Raw genomic sequence first — 18921 nt, 5'->3', positions numbered from 1 at the left:
TAAGAATACTGGAGTGGCTTGCCATGCCCTCCTCCAGGGAATCTTCCCAACCCAGGGATCGAACCCAGGTCTCGTGCATTGCAGGCAGATGCTTTACTATCTAAGCCACCAGGGGAGCCCAAGAATACTGGAGTGGGTATCCTCTCCAGAGGATCTTACTGACCAAGGAATCACACCGGGGTCTCCTGCATTGTAGGTGGATTCTTTTCCAGCTGAGCTACCAAGGAAGCCCCCTTCTCTGCCTTCTACCCAGCTATTCCCATTCCCAGACAGACACCTAGCAGGCACAATGCAGCTAAAAGTCCAACGAGGCCCTTCCCAACTGGCCCAACCCAATATGCTTCCGGAACACCGACTCCACCCCAAACAATGGTTAGGAGGTTCCATCTTCCTCAACCATTTCCAGGTTTTGTGTTTGTAGAAGACAATGCTCTCAGGGAGGAGGGACAGGAATGAGCGAATTTAACTCAGATGATTATTATGTCTACTACTGTGGGCAAGAATCCCTTAGAAGAAATGGAGTATCTCTCATAATCAAGAAAAGAGTCCAAAATGCAGTACTTGGGGTGCAATCTCAAAAATGACAGAATGATTTCAGTTCATTTCCAAAGCAAATCATTCAACATTACAGTAATCCAAGCCTACACCCCAACCACTAATGCTGAAGAAGATGAAGCTGAATGGTTCTATGAAGATCCACAAGACCTTCTAGAACTAACACCAAAATAAGATGTCCTTTTCATCACAGGGGACTGAAATGCAAAAGTAAGAAGTGAAGAGATACCTGGAATAACAGGCAAGTTTGGCCGTGGAGTATAAAATGAAGCAGGGCAAAGGCTAACAAAGTTTTGCCAAGATAATGCACTGGTCACAGCAACCCTCTTCCAACAACAAAAGAGATGACTCTACCCATGGACATCACCAAATGGTCAATACCAAAATCAGACTGATTATACTGATTGAATATATTGATTATATTCTGTGCAGCCAAAGATGGAGAAGCTCTATACAGTCAGCAAAACAAGACCGGGAGCTGACTGTGGCTCAGATCATGAGTTCCTTATTGCAAAATTCAGACTTAAAATTGACGAAAGTAGGGAAAACCACTAGGCCATTTAGGCATGATCTAAATCAAATCCCTTATGATTATACAGAGGAAATGAAAAACAGATTCAAGGGATTAGATCTGAGAAACAGAGTGCCTGAAGAACTATGGTCAGAGGTTCATAACACTGTACAGGAGGCTGTGACCAAACCATCCCCAAGAAAAAGAAATGTAAGAAGGCAAAATGGTTGTCTGAGGATGTCTTAGAATAATGCAAAGATATCAGTTGAGTTCAGTTCAGTTGCTGAGTCGTGTCTGACTCTTTGCGACCCTGTGGACTACATCATGACAGGCCTCCCTGTCCATCACCAACTTCCAGGGTTTACTCAAACTCATGCCCATTGAGTTGGTGATGCCATCCAACCATCTCAACCTCTGTTGTCCCCTTTTCCTACTGCCCTCAATCTTTCCCAGCATCAGGGTCTTTTCCAGTGAGTCAGCTCTTTGCATCAGGTGGCCAAAGTATTGGAGTTTTAGCTTCAACATCAGTCCTTCCAACGAATATTCAGGACTAATTTCCTTTAGGATGGACTGGTTGGATCTCCTTGCAGTCCAAAGGACTCTCAAGAGTCTTCTGCAACACCACAGTTCAGTAGCATCAATTCTTTGGTGCTCAGCTTTCTTTATAGTCCAACTCACATGTATACATGACTACTGGAAAAATCATAGCTTTGATGATCTTTGTTGGCAAAGTCATGTCTCTGCTTTTTAATATGCTGTCTAGGTGGGTCATACTTTTCTTCCAAGGAGTAAACGTCTTTTAATTTCATGGCTGCAGTCACCATCTGCAGTGATTTTGGAGTCCCAAAAAATAAAGTCTGCCACTGAAAACAATAGAATGGGAAAGTCTAGAGATCTCTTCAAGAAAATTAGAGCTACCAAGGGAACATTTCATGCAAAGATGGGCTCAATAAAGGACAAAAATGGTATGGACCTAACAGAAGCAGAAGACATTAAGAAGAGGTGGCAAGAATACACAGAAGAACTGTATAAAAAAGATCTTCACAACCAAGATAATCACGATGGTGTGATCACTCATCTAGAGCCAGACATCCTGGAATGTGAAGTCAAGTGGGCCTTAGGAAGCATCACTATGAACAAAGCTAGTGGAGGTGATGGAATTCCAGTTGAGCTATTTCAAATCCGGAAAGATGATGCTGTGAAAGTGCTGCACTCAATATGCCAACAAATTTGGAAAACTCAGCAGTGGCCACAGGAGTGGAAAAGGTCAGTTTTCATTCCAATTCCAAAGAAAGGCAATGCCAAAGAATGCTCAAACTACCCCACAATTGCACTCATCTCATACGCTGCTGCTGCTGCTGCTAAATCACTTCAGTCATGTCCGACTCTGTGTGACCCCATAGACGGCAGCCCACCAGGCTCCCCTGTCCCTGGAATTCTCCAGGCAAGAACACTGGAGTGGGTTGCCATTTCCTTCTCCATTGCATGAAAGTGAAAAGTGGAAGTGAAGTCGCTCAATCGTGTCTGACTTTTAGCGACCCCATGGACTGCAGCCTACCAGGCTCCTCTGTCCATAGGATTTTCCAGGCAAGAGTACTGGAGTGGGGTGCCATTGCCTTCTCCTACGCTAGTAATGCTCAAAATTCTCCAAGCCAGGCTTCAACAGTATGTGAACCATGAACTTTCAGATGTTCAAGCTGGTTTTAGAAAAGGCAGAGGAACCAGAGATCAAATAAATTGCCAACATCCGCTGGATCATGGAAAATGCAAAGAGAGTTCCAGAAAAACATCTATTTCTGCTTTATTGATTAAGCCAAAGCCTTTGACTGTGGATCACAATAAACTGTGGAAAATTCTGAAAGAGATGGGAATACCAGACCACCTGATCTGCCTCTTGAGAAATCTGTATGCAGGTCAAGAAGGAATAGTTAGAACTGGACATGAACAACAGACTGGTTCCAAATAGGAAAAGGAGTACGTCAAGGCTATATATTGACACTGTGCTTATTCAACTTATATGCAGAGTACATCATGAGAAATGCTGGGCTGGAAGAAGCACAAGCTGGAATCAAGATTGCCGGGAGAAATTAATAACCTCAGATATGCAGATGATACCATCCTTATGGCAGAAACTGAAGAACTAAAAAGCCTCTTGATGAAAGTGAAAGAGGAGCATGAAAAAGTTGGCTTAAAGCTCAACATTCAGAAAACAAAAGATCACGGCACCTGGTCCCATCACTTCATGGCAAAGAAATAGAGGAAAGCAATACAATGGGGAAGATTAGAGATCTCTTCAAAAAAATGAGAGATACCAAAGAAATATTTCATGCAAATGTGGACACAATTAAATGACAGAAACACTAAGACCTAAAAGAAGCAGAAGATATTAAGAACAGGTGGTATGAATACACAGAAGAACCGTACAAAAAAGACCTTAATGACCCACATAACCACGATGGTGTGATCACTTGCCCATAGCCAGACATCCTGGAATATGAAGTCAAGTGGGCCTTAGGAAGCACTACTATGAACAAAGCTAGTGGAGGTGTTGGAATTCCAGCTGAGCTACTTTAAATCCTAAAAGATGATGCTGTGTAAGTGTTGCACTCAATATGTCAAATACCTGAGATATGCCAATAAATTTGGAAAACCCACCAGTGGCCATAGGACTGGAAAAAGTCAATTTTCATTTCAATCCCAAAGGAGAGCAATGCTAAAGAATGTTCAAACTACCACACAACAGCGCTCATTTCACATGCTAGCAAGGTCATGCTCAAAATCCTCCAAGCTAGGCCTCAACTGAGAACTTACAGGTTGTCAAGTTGGGTTTAGAAAAGGCAGAGGAATCAGAGGTCAAATTGCCAACATCCATCAGATCAAAAAAAAGCCAGCAAGGGAATTTCAAAATTCATTGACTATGGTAAAGCCTTTAACTGTGTGGGTCACAACAAGCTGTGGAAAATTCTTAAAGAGATGGGAATACCAGATATCTTACCTGCCTACTGAGAAACCTGTATACAGGTCAAGAAGCAACAGTTAGAAATAGACATGGAACAACAGACTGGTTCCAAACTTGGAAAGGAGTACATCAAGGCTATTATCACCCTCCTTATTTAACTTATACACAGTACATCATGCAAAATGCCAAGTGGATGAAGCATAAGGTGGAATCAAGACTGCCAGGAGGAATATCAATAACTTCAGATATGCAGATGATACTACTTTTATGGCAGAAAGCAAAGAGGAACTAAAGAGCCTCTTGATGAAGGTGAAAGAGGAGAGTGAAAAAGTTAGCTTAAAACTCAACATTCAAAAAAGGAATATCATGGCATCTGGTCCCATCACTTCATGGCAAACACATAGGGGAAACGATGCAAACAGGGACAGACTTAATTTTCTTGCTCCAAAATCACTGTGGACAGTGACTGCACCCATGAAATTAAAAGATGCTTGTTCCTTGAAAGAAAAACTATGACAAACCTAAGCAGCATATTAAAGAGCAGAGACATCATGTATGGATGTGAGAGTTGGACTATAAAGAAGGCTGAGTGCTGAAGAATTGATGCTTTTGAACTGTGGTGTTGGAGAAGACTCTTGAGGGTCCCTTGGACTGCAAGGAGATCTAACCAGCAATCCTACAGGAAATCAGTCCTGAATATTCATTGGAAGGACTGAACTGAAAGTCCAATAATTTGGCCGCCTGATGCAAAGAGCTGACTCATTGGAAAAGACTCTAATGCTAGAAAGATTGAGGACAGGAAGAGAAGGAGGCCCCAGAGCATGGGATGGTTGGATGGCATCATTGACTCAATGGACATGAGTTTGAGCAAACTTTTGGAGGACACTTAGGGAAAGGGAAGCCTAGGATGCTGCAGTCCAAGGGGTCACAAAGAGTCAGACATAACTGAGCAACTGAACAACAACAAACAGATGAGGAAACTAAACTCAGAGGTCAAGCAAGAAGTCCAAAGCCACATAGCTCAAAAGTGGCAGAGCCAGAATTTGAACTGAATTCTGGCTTCACCCCTGTATTCCTTTCACAACATCTTTATTAATAATTTCCCAAGAATTCAATATATGATATCATATATACTCACTTTTATTTTAAATCAAGAGACGGATGGTGAAAGAGGAGCATGGAACTATTTTTTGGTTGGGAAAAATATAAAGAAAAAGCATACAGGTAATTTTTCAAGCACAAACAAAACATCTACAGCGCAAAGCCTAAATTAGAAGCCAAGTATCAACAGAAATACTCTTCAAGTTAAAAACACTTAATTTGTACCATTTGTACCCCAACTGACACACAAAATACTATTTTCCTCCTTATTCCATTCATTCATAGGGACCTTCAACAAACAGTAACCACACTAGCCAGGACTAACAGTCCCTCTCATGGGGGTTGGATGAGGAACCTTGGATCCAGCTTATTCTGTTTCACTTTGCTTTCCCAGGGAGAGATCATTCATCCACTACAAGTTCCTTATCTTCCCCATGTCTACTTCCTACCATCGCACACCACACAAATCACACATCCATTCATGCACTCATACAAATCTTCCTCACCTCCACTGAGTTAATTCTATCTCTGGATATTCTATCTCAAGAAATCTCTTAAACATACATTTTCTGCAAGTCTTCTTTTTCTTCCTCTGCCAGGGCGATTTGTAAGTAAAAAATGACTCAGAATATTGTTGACAAATGTTAAGAAGAATCTCAATGAAGCACTTCTGTCACATAGAAGAAATCTCATGTTTTAAAGTCAAATTGACAAAGGATCAGAGATACAAGGTATTTCTACTTTTTAACTTTTAAAAAGCTTTTTATTAGTAATGTAACTGTATTGCTTTCTACTATATTTTTTTATACAGAAGTAAATAGTTCAGTCATGACATGGTCTTACTGACTAGCCTAGTAACCTAATTTCTGTATTGACCCAGAGAATCAACTAATCAACCTACAAATTAACTTTCACCTTAAAATACTTTTCAAAGTTGGGAATAACTAGACAGTAGCTGGACCTTACTTTCCAAAACAAAAACCAACTGACATGTAAAAAAATTATGAATTTTGTGGACATACAGCTATTGAAAGAAAGCCATTAAAATATAAATATCATATTTGTGAAAATGAGACATGACAACCAGGGATGCCAAATCCCTCTTTCCTGATTAGCCCCTTTCTGCTTCAATATTTTACTCTCACTTGAAATACAACCTCTAAACCAAAATCATTACTTCTGCCCTTAAAGCGGCTCACTGTCCAAAGTTCCCAATTCTGTTCCCTACTCCAGGTTTAAAGACTTCGTGTCAACCATAACACTTCCTCTTTCCTGCCAAGCACAAAATGGAAAGTGCTAAGGTATAGAGATCAATAAATTTTATGCCCTGTTCTTTTTTTATATATAAAATTAAAAAAAAATTATTTATTTTTGTCTGTGCTGGGTCTTCGATGCTGCGTGGGCTTTTCTCGAGTTGTGGAGAGTGGGGGCTACTCTTTAGTTGCGGTGTGAAGGCATCTCATTGTGGAGCACAGGCTCTAGAGTGTGCAGGCTTCAGTACTTGTGGCACGTGGGCTCAGTAGTTGTGGCTCAGTATAAAGTACACACTCAGTAGTTGTGGTGTGTGGGCTTAGTCGCTCCATGACATGTGGGATGTTCCCAGACCAGGGAACGAATCTGTGTCTCTGGCAATGGCGGGTGGATTCTTTACCACTGAGCCGTGGAGGAAGCCCTATTCTTATAGAACTTTAAAAATCTACACTAGAAAGCAGGGAAAGTAACATACAAATAACCATAATACAGATATGCTACCATGAAAAACACACAAGAGGGAAAAATCATGTGAGGTAGGGGATCAAAAAAGATTTTTATGAAGACAGCAGTTGACATATGCTTGGAAGATGGGCAGGACACTGAACGGACAGGAACTGCTAAGTGTGAGAGCATCACACTGACAACAGACAAAGATTCAGAGATGAATAAAGAGATGACAGATTATATTTAGGAAACAGAAAGTAATACAGAGGGGCTGGAATGTAGATCCATGTAGGCAAAAAGTAGGATCAAAAGTTGGAAAGATAAGCCGGAGGCATGTTGTGAAGATCATTAAGGGCCTTCTGTGCTATGGTAGATGAAGGGTCACTGAAGGTTTCTGGTCCAAATATATGCAGTGGTTAAAAGCCAGGACTCTGGAGCTAGATCCAAATCTCAGCTTTTCCACTTAGCAGCTGTGTGACCCTGGGCAAGTTACTTAATTTCTTTGTATCTCTGTGGGGCTAATAGCAGCGCTTAGGGATGTTGTGAGGATTAAATTGGTTCACACATGTAAAAAGTGTCTAGAAAAGTAGCTGTCATAAAGCAAGTACTTATAAGTATTTGCAACTATTTAATATTACCATCCTATCCTTTAGAAAGATAAATTTAGCAGCGATGTATAGAAATGAACTGAAATGAGTCTTCCCAAACACTTTACAGGTTTCCCAAAGATAAAATACTTTTTCATTTGCTTAAAAGAAATCCCTCAGAATATTTAGTACAGTTCCTTACAGACCACACGTATCTTAATAAGCATTTATTGTGAGACTGTCTGTAATAAAGTACAGTGGTATAGGGAATATCTATGTGAAGATTTAAGGAATACTCACGGTAAATGAAAGATTTCTTAAAATGGATGGTAATTTATAAGTGAAATGGTCATAAATGAAATGGCCTTGGAGATCTTTGCCTTACTTTGAACATGTCCTATTTTTGAAAAAAATTTCTGTATTATAGCTGAAAGTAGACCCAATAATGTTCCATATAACTTATTGTGAATATACCACAAATGGGGAGACCCAATGAAATTCCCCTCTCCCATTTTCTTACTTGACCCAACCAACTGCATTTTCTTTACTTTTTTTAATCTCTAATGATAGCAGTATACGGTCTCTGTTGAACAGATCTATATTAAAAGTCAACAGCTGCCTTTTTGCTCAATATACACAACAGCAAGTGTCAAAATACCAAATGTGACCTTTTATTTATAGCAAAGCTAGTAAAAAGAGACACACAAAAAGTGCAGTCTTTTCATCTCAATTAAAAAGAAAAAAAAAGCAATTCAAAGAACTGTCAGTTTGCTTCAAAACTGAAGTCATAAACTGAAATGTAAGTAAACTATACATTCTGGTTTATACATACTCATAAATACATGTAAGTATCATTGATAGCAACACCCAAATCTTTATGCTTCTTTGTCAACTCTAAAGCAATAAATCCCAAAGGACTATTTCATTCTACTTGCCCATGGCATTTCCAGTAAGCATATTCAATTTAGCTGTGACTTACAGGAAATAAGAGAATACATAATAAATTTTAGAGAGGTATGTTATTGAAAAGTGATTTTGACCCAAATACTTAGTTTTAGGTACTTGAGATTTTCAAGGATCCTTAGGTTCCCTCATTCTCTTATTTAACCTCTCTACTATTTCAACAATACGTTTGCTAAATATTGGGCTTCCCTGGTGGCTTGGACTGTAAAGAATCTGTGTGCAATGCAGAAGACCCAAGTTCGACCCCTGGGTTGGGAAGATCCCCTAGAGGGAGTGGCTATACACTCCAGTATTCTTGCTTGGAGAATTCTATGGATAGAGAAGTTGGTGGACTACAGTCCATGGGGTCACAAAGAGTCAGACTCAACTGAGCAACTAACACTTTTTCACCTTGATTTTCAAGGATCCTTAGGTTCCTTCATGCTCTTAGCTAACCTCTCTATTTCAACAATGTTGTGTTAGTTAGCTATTCCAACAGTAACTTTGCTAAATATTACCCTTTCATTAGTCTACAGTCAATAAAAAATAAAATAATGTTACCACTACCCATAATCTATTGTTACCAAGTAGAGCATGCTTTTTAAGCATCAAACTTATCAGCAGCTATTTGCTAGCTGGGCAAAGAATTCTAAAAAGCACCTGGAAAAACATGTGTAACTTCAGAGCTTAACAATAAAACATTCTGACAACCAAAAAAATATGAATGTTATGTTTATATAAATAATCATAAATAAGTAAAGTTGTAGATATGAGATTTACACCTATATATTACCACTGCTGTCACTGTACAACCTAATTTCTTGGGTTATTCAGAGGATATAAAACAAGGTCACTATGTAAACAATTATCCATTCAAGTTGCATGATTAAGCTATTTATAACTCAATAATTTCATGAACAGCAATACTTTATTACATGTCTAAATTTCCCCTTAAGATTATGTAATATGGCCCACTGCTTAAGTATGCACTGAAATGGGGTATGGAAAAATTCATAAACTCTCAGGTACATTGAAGAAGCTAATGACAACTACAAGAAATTTTATTTCATAAATGAAAACTGAAGAATTTTCAGTTGTACTATTTGCCAGGTTTCTATCAAGAAACAACTATCTCATATATCTCAAACTTATTTTCAGCCTTTGAGGTGAGACTAATTGACTATACTCTAACTGAAAGCTTTACAAATCACTATGGTCCTTTAAAAATAATTTGGGAAATATATGATTTTCATAATTCGCTGCAGATACTACTCTTTAACATATTTGTTGTTCACTCAGCGAACCAGTCAATCTTTAATATATAGAACAGAAAGTTGGGGTCTGAACCTGTGCAGCAATTGGAAGTTCTACAAGAGGTATTAACCATATCTGAATGATATAATTTTGATTAATAAAAAATCATCAACTACAACTTGTCTAAGATCAATTACATGGCTAGCAAACTGTGGGACTGGGATCTGACTACATGTTGATCTAACCCAAAACCTGTGTGCTCTTTCCACTACGGTAGGCTGTCTTTCACTTAGAAAACCTCTTTAGTCTGTTCCAGAAACATATAAACTCATGCATTCCTTGGTTTTGGTACTTACATATATCCCATGAAGTTCACATCACCACTACAACTGATTTCACAGTCTGTATTCCTGGAAAGCTCCCTTCCCCAAGCTGGATTTCAGAAATACTCACCACAGACACACTATTGCCTTAAATCTCTTTTTAGAACAAGGCAGGACACAGGTAAATAAATAAAACAGATAATACAAAAGGGAAACATTTTAAAATTAGAATGTTTTGACCTTTCATATAACAATGACTAACATTTGAGCGTTTGCTATATATTAGGCCATGTGCTAATTCTTCATATGCCATATTTTATTTTCTCACAACCATCCTTTGAGATAAATATATTATTTCCAATTTTATAGCTGAGAAATCAAATTACATGCCCCAAATCATAAAATTCATAAAAAGGGAATAAAAAAACCGAATATAGATATGTCTGACTCAAATCTCATGGGACTATTTTACTACACTACAACTCCAATACAAACTCAACATTTATGAGGAAAGGGGTTAACAACAGAACTATTTTAGGTTTATACTAAGCTGAACAGTGGAGGACTGATGTATATTACTCCTACATGCCAGCTTTGAAAGGGGTTCTGGCAGCCAAGTGAGGAAGAACTCAACAAGTCTGGTCAGTCTAATAAATGCAACGGCTGTCATCACTCTGTAATACCTTTTTCAGAATTTCCTTCCTCTTAGATTTTTCTACTCTCTCATGACTTCTGTCTATGTTCTTGGTCCCAAATTTCCCTTCACCAAATCTTTTAGGTCAACTAGTTTATATCCTTTATCCTGAAGTGCCTATATCTCTGTTGATAATAGTAAAAAGAGGGGCTTTTTGGAACTAAGGTTGTAAAAAATATATATAAATGCTTTGTTCAGGAAATCTCATCTCAAATTGGAAAATCTGGACTATGCTGTGAAATTCACAGTATTATAAATTATTTCAAGCTTCAAGTATGACCTGTGAACACTGTAAAAAGACTGGTCTTTGAATTTTTATTCAAAGTTCTTATTTGAAATAAGAATAATAAATAAATAATAAATAATACTGATGATGTTACTTTTTTAAAAAATCAAGGAAAAAATTTTATACCACTTTACCATTATGAAGAAGTGGTATTCTTGGAAGGCAAAAAATTTACTGGCCCCAATATCCATCAACTGATGAATGGATAGATAAATGGGGATACACCACACAATTTGGCAGTAAGAGGAAATGAACTACTGATATTTGCTATAATATGGATGAACATTGAAAACATTATGTTAGGTGAAATAAGCCAATCACAAAAGACTGCATGGTTCCATTTATATGAAATACCTAGAATAAGCAAATCTACAAAGACAGAAAGCAGTGTGCCTAAGAACCAGGAAGTTGGCAGGTGATGGCGAAGGGATCTGGGGTTTCTTTCTGGAGTACTGAGAACGCTCTTAAATTGACTGTGGCACAACTTTATGGTTATACAAACCACTTCACTGTACACTTTAAATAGGCGCATCTTACAGTTAATGAAATGATGTCTCAAAAAGGCTGTTTTAAAAAAGAAATTTACTGGAAAAAGACTCAAAAGGCCATTGAAGAAGTTTTGTTAATGCTTTTTAAGTTAAAAAGAGCACAATCTCAAGATTTTTGCTCTCTGAGGTAAGCCAGTTTTGTCCTTCTCTACAAGTCACGTCCAAAATGATTAACACGACACAGTTCTAGATAGTTTGGTTTAACAAATGAGGTTACAAAGCTCCTTCGCACCAAACCAACTCTGCTTACTGAAGTTGTCACAGGTCAGGAAAAGGGCTTATCATTTAATAACTTTCTACTATTTAATAACAGATGTGCTTCGGAAGCGTTAATTTTAATGTTTTAAACCAGAGGCTACCAACTTATAGGCTAGGATTTACCTGAAGATCTTGAACTCTTATGCGACAGAGGTCAAGCCCACAGTGTCCTATCTGAGGTTTACCAGGATTTTCTGTGGAGAGAGCAGTGGTAACAGAATGGGAAATGAAACCCTTCCTCATCTTTCTCAATCATCTGCCAGTCTTCATACTTGAGAAAAAAGAAAATTCTTCCTTGCAAAAGGCTAGCTATCTCCTAGGTTTCAACCAGCTAAGGCTTTCTTCCCACTTCTGATGTTTTTTATCCATGAGGGATGGGGTAGAGGTACGGCTGTTAAGAACATCTAAGTTTATCTGTGTCCCCTCACTCAATCTTTCTCAGGTCAGGAGGAAAGATTTTATTTGACTGGCAGTTTAAGATAAAAAACTGGGCATAAGTGGTCCAACTTTTTGCCCTTAGGAGCAAGTTGCCTAAAGGGAGCACTCATCTCTTTCGTTCTTTCCCACTGGAAGTCCTACAGAGCAGGTCCCCCAATCCTGCCTGGGATTGGACAATTAAGTCTGTTCAATTTTGAGGCCCAGTAAGAGGAAGCTGGAGAAGGGAAAGGCTACCCACTCCAGTATTCTGGCCTAGAGAATTCCATGGACAGTCCATGGGGTCGCAAAGAGTCGGACACGACTGAACAACTTTCACTTTCAAGAGGAAGTTACTTGTCCAAGGATAAGTCACATTCTCCAATATCCTCTTTATCAATATTAAATAATATTTTGGCTCCTAATTATCTTACTATTTTTTTCTCAATTAGTTCACAATATAAATAGGGAAGAGGATGATAACGAGACTCCTTAAAAACTCTCACATCCAATCTAATTTTAAAAAGAACAAGAGTGAAGATATTTTCAGGAATAAATACACTATGACCGGAGAAGGCAATGGCACCCCACTCCAGTACTCTTGCCTGGAAAATCCTATGGACGGAGGAGCCTGGTGGGCTGCAGTCCGTGGGGTCGCTGGGAGTCGGACGCGACTGAGCGACTTCACTTTCACTTTTCACTTTCATGCATTGGAGAAGGAAATGGCAGCCCACTCCAGTGTTCTTGCCTGGAGAATCCCAGGGACGGGGGAGCCTGGTGGGCTGCCGTCTATGGGGTCGCACAGAGACGGACACGACTAAAGTGACTTAGCAGCAGCAGTAGCAGTATACACTATGACAGACTACAGTCTGAATAAGAGAACTAATTCTAGAGAGAAAAATTTTGCTTAGATAGAAGGAAGAGGTTCAAGTTCCTTCATGTGCTAGAAGACTCCTGGGAAACACTTGGAAATTTTCATAAAGAACACTAAGTAAACCCATCTAGGATGATACAGGATGGTAATAATCCTCAATGGTCGGGCTTCCCCAGTGGCTCAGCAGTAAAAAATCTGCCTACAATGCAGGAAACACAAGGTTGATCCCTGGGTCAGGAAGATCCCCTGAAGGAGGGCATGGCAACCCACTCCAGAATTCCTGCCTGGAGAATCCCATGGACAAAGGAGCCTGGCAGGCTACAGTCCATAGTTACAAAGAGTCGGGCACGACTGAAGCGACTGAGCATGCACAATCCTAAATGGTCACTGAAATCTGTGCCGGAAAGGAATGATGCCTCAGTAAAAGGATCTCTAGATCACTTACATTTATCAGGAGCAGCTTTGTTTGTTGATCTGGTTAAAAAAAATTTTTTTTCACTAAAAATTAGTCTCTTGAGGGATGAGAAAACAGTAACTGTGAGGTTAAGGTATTTGTACAAAGTGCAGGACATCCCTTTAATACTGAAACCCAAATCTCCTTTACCTCTTCTGTATTCTGGCAAAAATTTTAGCCACTGATGCGTGCACAAATTCCCACATAGGTAGTGTTCTTGAAGGGAGACTTTGCAACCTGGAAACTCAAATCTCATGCGCAACACACCGACTCATGGGGGAAAATGTAGAAATGACTATTTAACATTGGCTAAATATAATGAACCTTAGGGAATCAAATCAGGTGATAGATGTCAAAGTGCTTCAAAAACTATAAAGTGCTACATAAAATATTGTCTTGATACTGAGTTCCAGTAACCAGTAGAAATTTGACCCTAGTATAGCAGAATTAATGTAATTCTGCCATTATATTTACTATCATTTAATACTTTTTATTACATTAATAGAAACTCCTAAGGGTCCTTACTAAAGTATCCCCCCACGTATATTCCCCGTATAAACGATATCCATTTCTGTTACACTGTATCTTTAGAGTTTATTCGTGGTCCAGTGGTTAGGAATTGGGGTTTTCACTGCCATGGCCTGGGTTCAATCTCTGGTTGGGGAACTAAGGTCCTGCAAGCCAGTCAGCTTATGGCACAGCCAAAAAAAAAGGGGGGGTGGCAGTCATCATATGTTTAAAAGTTTGTGCACCATCCACAAGCTATTAGAACAAATTCAGGAAATGCTATCACACGCAGATGAAAATTAAAGGAATATAGTTTCTCTGTATTTGGGCCAATACTATAAAAACAAATAAAAAACTGCCAGTATAGGACTTCCCAGGTGGCTCAGTGGTAAAGAATCTGTCTGCCAATGCAGGAGACACTGGTTCAATCCCTAGGTTGGGAAGATCCCCTGGAGGAAATAGCAACCACTCCAGTATTCTTGCCAAGAAAATCCCATGGACAAGAGGAGCCTGGCATGCTAGAGTCCATGGGGTTGCAGAGTCAGACAAGATTGAGCATGCCAATGCAGGGGACATGGGTTCGATTCTTGCTCCAAGATTCTACATGCTGTGGGGCAACCAAGCCTGTAAGCCACAACTACTAAAAGCCCACATGCTCTAGATCCCAGGCTCTGCAACAAGACAAGCCACCCCAATGAGCAGCCCACACACCACAAGAAGAGTATTGAGCCAAAGAGGAGCCTCTGCTCACTGCAACTAGAGAAAGCCCATGTGCAGCAACGAAGAACCAGTGCAGCCAAAAAAAAAAGTCTTAAAAAATGGTAAATTAAAAAAAAAACAAACTTCCAAACTTCCAGCATGAAACGTGGCTCATAATCTCATAGTAATACAGTTTATTACTTGGGATTTAAAGAAGTTATTTTACTCAGCTTTTTGTTTTGGAATATTTCATTTCCTTTTGTGGTAGTTCAAGTAGAAGCTGAGGAGTACAGAGACTAGAAGTTGGAGATGAGAGACTAAAAGAGGAGAAACAGTGATGGTGGAGTCCAAAGCTAAGAGGGAAGACAAATTTATTAGACTTGTGCTAAGCCTTGATGTTTTCTCACTTCCAAGCATCTAATAAAGAAATTGTGTCAGTTCTCAGTAATAAGTTCTGAGCTTCAGTTTCAAAACTGGGATTCTGACACCTGTTATAAACTCAAACAGCAATACAACGATATCTAACTTTTACTGAGCACTTACCATGTATCAGGCACTGTTCTAAATGTTTTACATGGATTAACTCAATCATTACAATAACTCACTGAGATGTTATCTCTATTTTTACAGAAGGGGAACTTTATAGAGAAAGGCCAGGTAAGTTAACCAAAGTAACAGAGCTACTAAGAGGTAAGGTTTGGATTTGAATCCTAAACTTCCCCGTTCTAGTTTACTGCAGTGGTTTTCAAACTACATTCTGAGGAACTTTTCAGCTCCAGGAGTTCTATTTTCAAAATAGACTTTGTTCATTTAAAAAGCTGCAGTAAAAACATCACAATCAAGACTTTTAGTATGATGTTTAATGCACCAAAGGGAATCAACAACATATTAACTTTTTGCTGCCAGGTAAAGTCACTTTTTTGCAGATCTTAGCATAAAGCCAGTCCTGCCACCTCTGAAATCTTAACTGAACTTCCTGTAAATGTTTCATTGATTTGGAAAGTGTAACTCTGCACTGATTTTTTTTTTTTTTTTTTAACTCAAGACTAGATCTGTTTGTTCAGGTAAAAAGTACAGTGAGCAATACAAGCTCAAACACTAGGCAAGATTCAGGTACATCTTACCACAAAGCAAAGGCACAAGAGTGAACAAAGAAACATACCACTTCATTCATTTTAAATTTTGGGGAGCTCACTGTCTGACATATTTTAACCTTAAGAAATACAGGTTAGGGAATTCCCTGGTGATCCAGTGGTTAGGGTTCCATGCTCTCACTGCCAAGGGCCCTGGTTCAGTCTCTAACTGGGAAATGAAAATTCCATAAGGCACGGCCAGAAAAAAAAAGGAGAAAGAAAAATGAAAAAAAAGAAAGAAATACCGGGTAGATATGATTTTGAAAAAATCTCCAGTGTTCTTACTATCTCCTCTTATTCCTCTTGCTAAACAGAATATTTAACTGAAAGGTATCTTGAGATGGCAAGCGAAACTGATAGGGGAAAAAAAAATTAACCTCCTCCACCCCCACTTCAGCCACACAGCACCAGTGTCACAGTCTGGACCTTGTGCCCCCAATCCCCTGCCCTTCCACTCTGCTGTATCAATAACTCTCAGTGACTCCTCAACTCTATGGGTCTAAGTCAACTATTCCACTGACCGTATGCCATCTGGTATTCAATGACTAAAATAGATATAACAGCTTTCTTTTTCACTTTTTCTCCTTATCCAGCTGAGATTTAATGAGCTATCATTACAATATTTTGACCGATGCCCTAAACACTTTTGTGCCTGTCATTCTGTTGCATGCATCTGGCAAACCACAACTCTGAACGAAGCTGTCCACTGGCTTTCTTCATACCCTGGTGCCAGAGTAGCTGAGCACCAGAGGGTCAACAAAGCACAGGTCGGTTATCACACTTACGTTCATGACCACTGACTTCAATGACGTCTCCACGCTGCTAGATAATCCTACTGTCTCCAGCTGTCTCTCACAACTATTATTTCAAACATTTTCTACTTCTTTCAAACCTTGGGACTTCTGTCCCTCCCATCTCCAAGGCAACTCACAGCTGATGACTTTGCCTAATTTAAATGAGTTGTATGCATCTTATTCTTGTTTTCTTTCAAATATAATAGAGTATAACATCTTCTCGGGAAAGTTATGAGATCACTTCTCTCTCTCTCCTCCCTCTCTAAGCTGTTTCCTTCCCATGGACATTCAGTCTATTTTATACACTGGGATTCCACTTGAAACTTCTTTACAAAAGGAGTCACTGCACACATAATCAGATTAAAAACAAGTCAGGAACTGGATGTCACACACACAACTAGTAACACTGACATTACTAACATTTTCAGAAACAAAGCCTGCAGTTTCACCAAATTTGAAATCATTCTGATATTTTCTTTATATGCTTTACAGTTTAAAAAAACACATATAATTAACATATAAGATTGTGTATGTTTAAGGTGCACAAAGTGTTCATTTGATACATTTATAAATTGCAACATTACCACTGTAGCAATAGCTAACACTGCTACAGGGTCACATAATAATCATACATATTTTACACTTAAGAGCTGTGCTATGACTCTATAGGCAAGAAAAGGAGCAGAAATTCTTAGAGTGTTATTTTAATAACCAGTAAATCTGACAGCATGATTTTGTGTTACTAGGTCTAGATGGGGGAGAGAAAGGAGGAGGAAGCAACAAATGTCCCAGCCACGGCTTTTTTTAAGGGCTAAAAATACTGCAGGATAAATACAGAATCATAAGCAATACTTAAGAAGTCTGACAGCACAGTGATACATTCTTACAACAAAATATTCATGGAGGGAGTCTGACAGTCCCAACTCTCATTATTCCCTTCACCTGCACTGAACAAGCAGTTAGAAAAGAAGTTTATTCCTTTACTCCCATCAGCTCTCCTGGCAGCTGTTACATTAATTAAAGTTTTGGTCTTACAGGTCTGGGTGAGTGTGAGTGAGTGAGTGTGTGTGTGTATGTGTGTGTGTGGGGTGTAGTTGGTGGCCCAAGCCAGGAAAAATCCTGCAAAGGCATTCACCTGGGATACCCTTCAGAAAGATGCTTTCCTCTTTCCTGAGGGCACCACCTCGTCGCTGCTGCCCACAGTTCGGTGGTGTTACAGCAGGCACTGTTTGCTACTGGGCTGCCTACAACTCTAATGTGTTACTTAATTTTGTAACTACTATTAGGATCTCGAAAGCGTTTTGTGATGCGCTGGAATGAAAGATGCTCCATAAAATGAAGTTTATTATTAGGATTATTACAGCTCCGGGGCCTAAAATAAAGCAAAATTATAACCACAGAGGCTTCAAAGGGAAAATCGGAAGCCACATGCATCTCAAATACTGCCAAGTGGGCAGGGGCTGGGCAGGGGCGCGGGTCTGAGGCTCTCATCCGGCGCCCCCACCGCCACCAGCTCTCGCGGCACCATTAACCCGGTCCTGCCCGGACCTCTATCCCGGACGCCGCTTCTTAGGGTGGGGGAACAAGGGTCAGCGGTCGGCCCCGACTCCTTTCGGCCTCTTGTCGCCCGTCAGCTCTCTGGGGACCCTCACACCCCACAGGCTGCCTCGCTCCGGGCCCCAGTCTCACCGCCTGGTTTCTAATTCCTTCACAGGCGCCTCAGTTTCCTCCAAATCGGTTTCCTCCTGTCTCCCACCTTGACTTTTTTTTTTTTAATCCAGGACGACGCTCGTTCCTCTCTCCGCTGTCCCTCAGGTTGGCGGCTGTCTCCCTTCACCCTCTCTCCCAGGTCTAGGACCACCAGCCCGGTCCAGATCTCCTCGCCCCTCGGCCACTTCGCACTCAGCCCGTGGTGCCGTTCCCTTCCGTCCGGGGGTCCGGCTCGAGACCCGCGTGTCCCCTTCGCCAGCCCCTCGGCCAGGCAGCCCGGGTCGCCTCACCGCCCCCTTCTTCTCAGGCTGGCCGCCGCCGCGCATCCTCCAGCTCCGTCTTCTCCTGAGCCGGGTCTCCCCTTCCCTCCCTTCGCCCTCAGCCAATCCCCCGCCCGGCCCCGCGCGCCTGCCGCTCGCTCACCCGCGGACTCCCCGGTGTTGATCCAGTCCGGGTTGGCGATGCTGGCGATGGCGAAGATATCGGCGGCCAGAAAGAGACATCCTGAGATGATGGTCAGTTTATCCATCTCCCCGCCCCGTCCCCCCACCCCCCGAGCCCCGGGCAGGCCGCGGCCTCACGCCTCCCGCCCCATGGGCCGCCGCCGGGGCCAGAAGACC

At 40.6% G+C, this 18921-nt stretch overlaps 1 protein-coding gene across 1 annotated transcript in view; it reads right to left on the bottom strand.

Annotated features, from left to right (window-relative positions):
* MOSMO (modulator of smoothened) overlaps positions 1-18860 on the bottom strand; it is an 82222-nt gene extending 63362 nt beyond the window's left edge. Inside the window, exon 1 of the mRNA XM_019988217.2 lies at positions 18725-18860. Within this exon, the coding sequence (XP_019843776.1) occupies positions 18725-18830 (106 nt within the window). The 5' untranslated portion in view covers positions 18831-18860. The remainder of the gene's footprint in view (positions 1-18724) is intronic.
* Between the last annotated feature and the right edge of the window lie 61 nt (positions 18861-18921).

This window comes from Bos indicus, chromosome 25, assembly GCF_029378745.1.
Source record: "Bos indicus isolate NIAB-ARS_2022 breed Sahiwal x Tharparkar chromosome 25, NIAB-ARS_B.indTharparkar_mat_pri_1.0, whole genome shotgun sequence".
Taxonomy (NCBI): Eukaryota; Metazoa; Chordata; class Mammalia; order Artiodactyla; family Bovidae; genus Bos; species Bos indicus.
The sequence above is the reverse complement of the archived record's forward strand: the minus strand, read 5'-3'. Positions and strand labels throughout refer to the sequence as shown.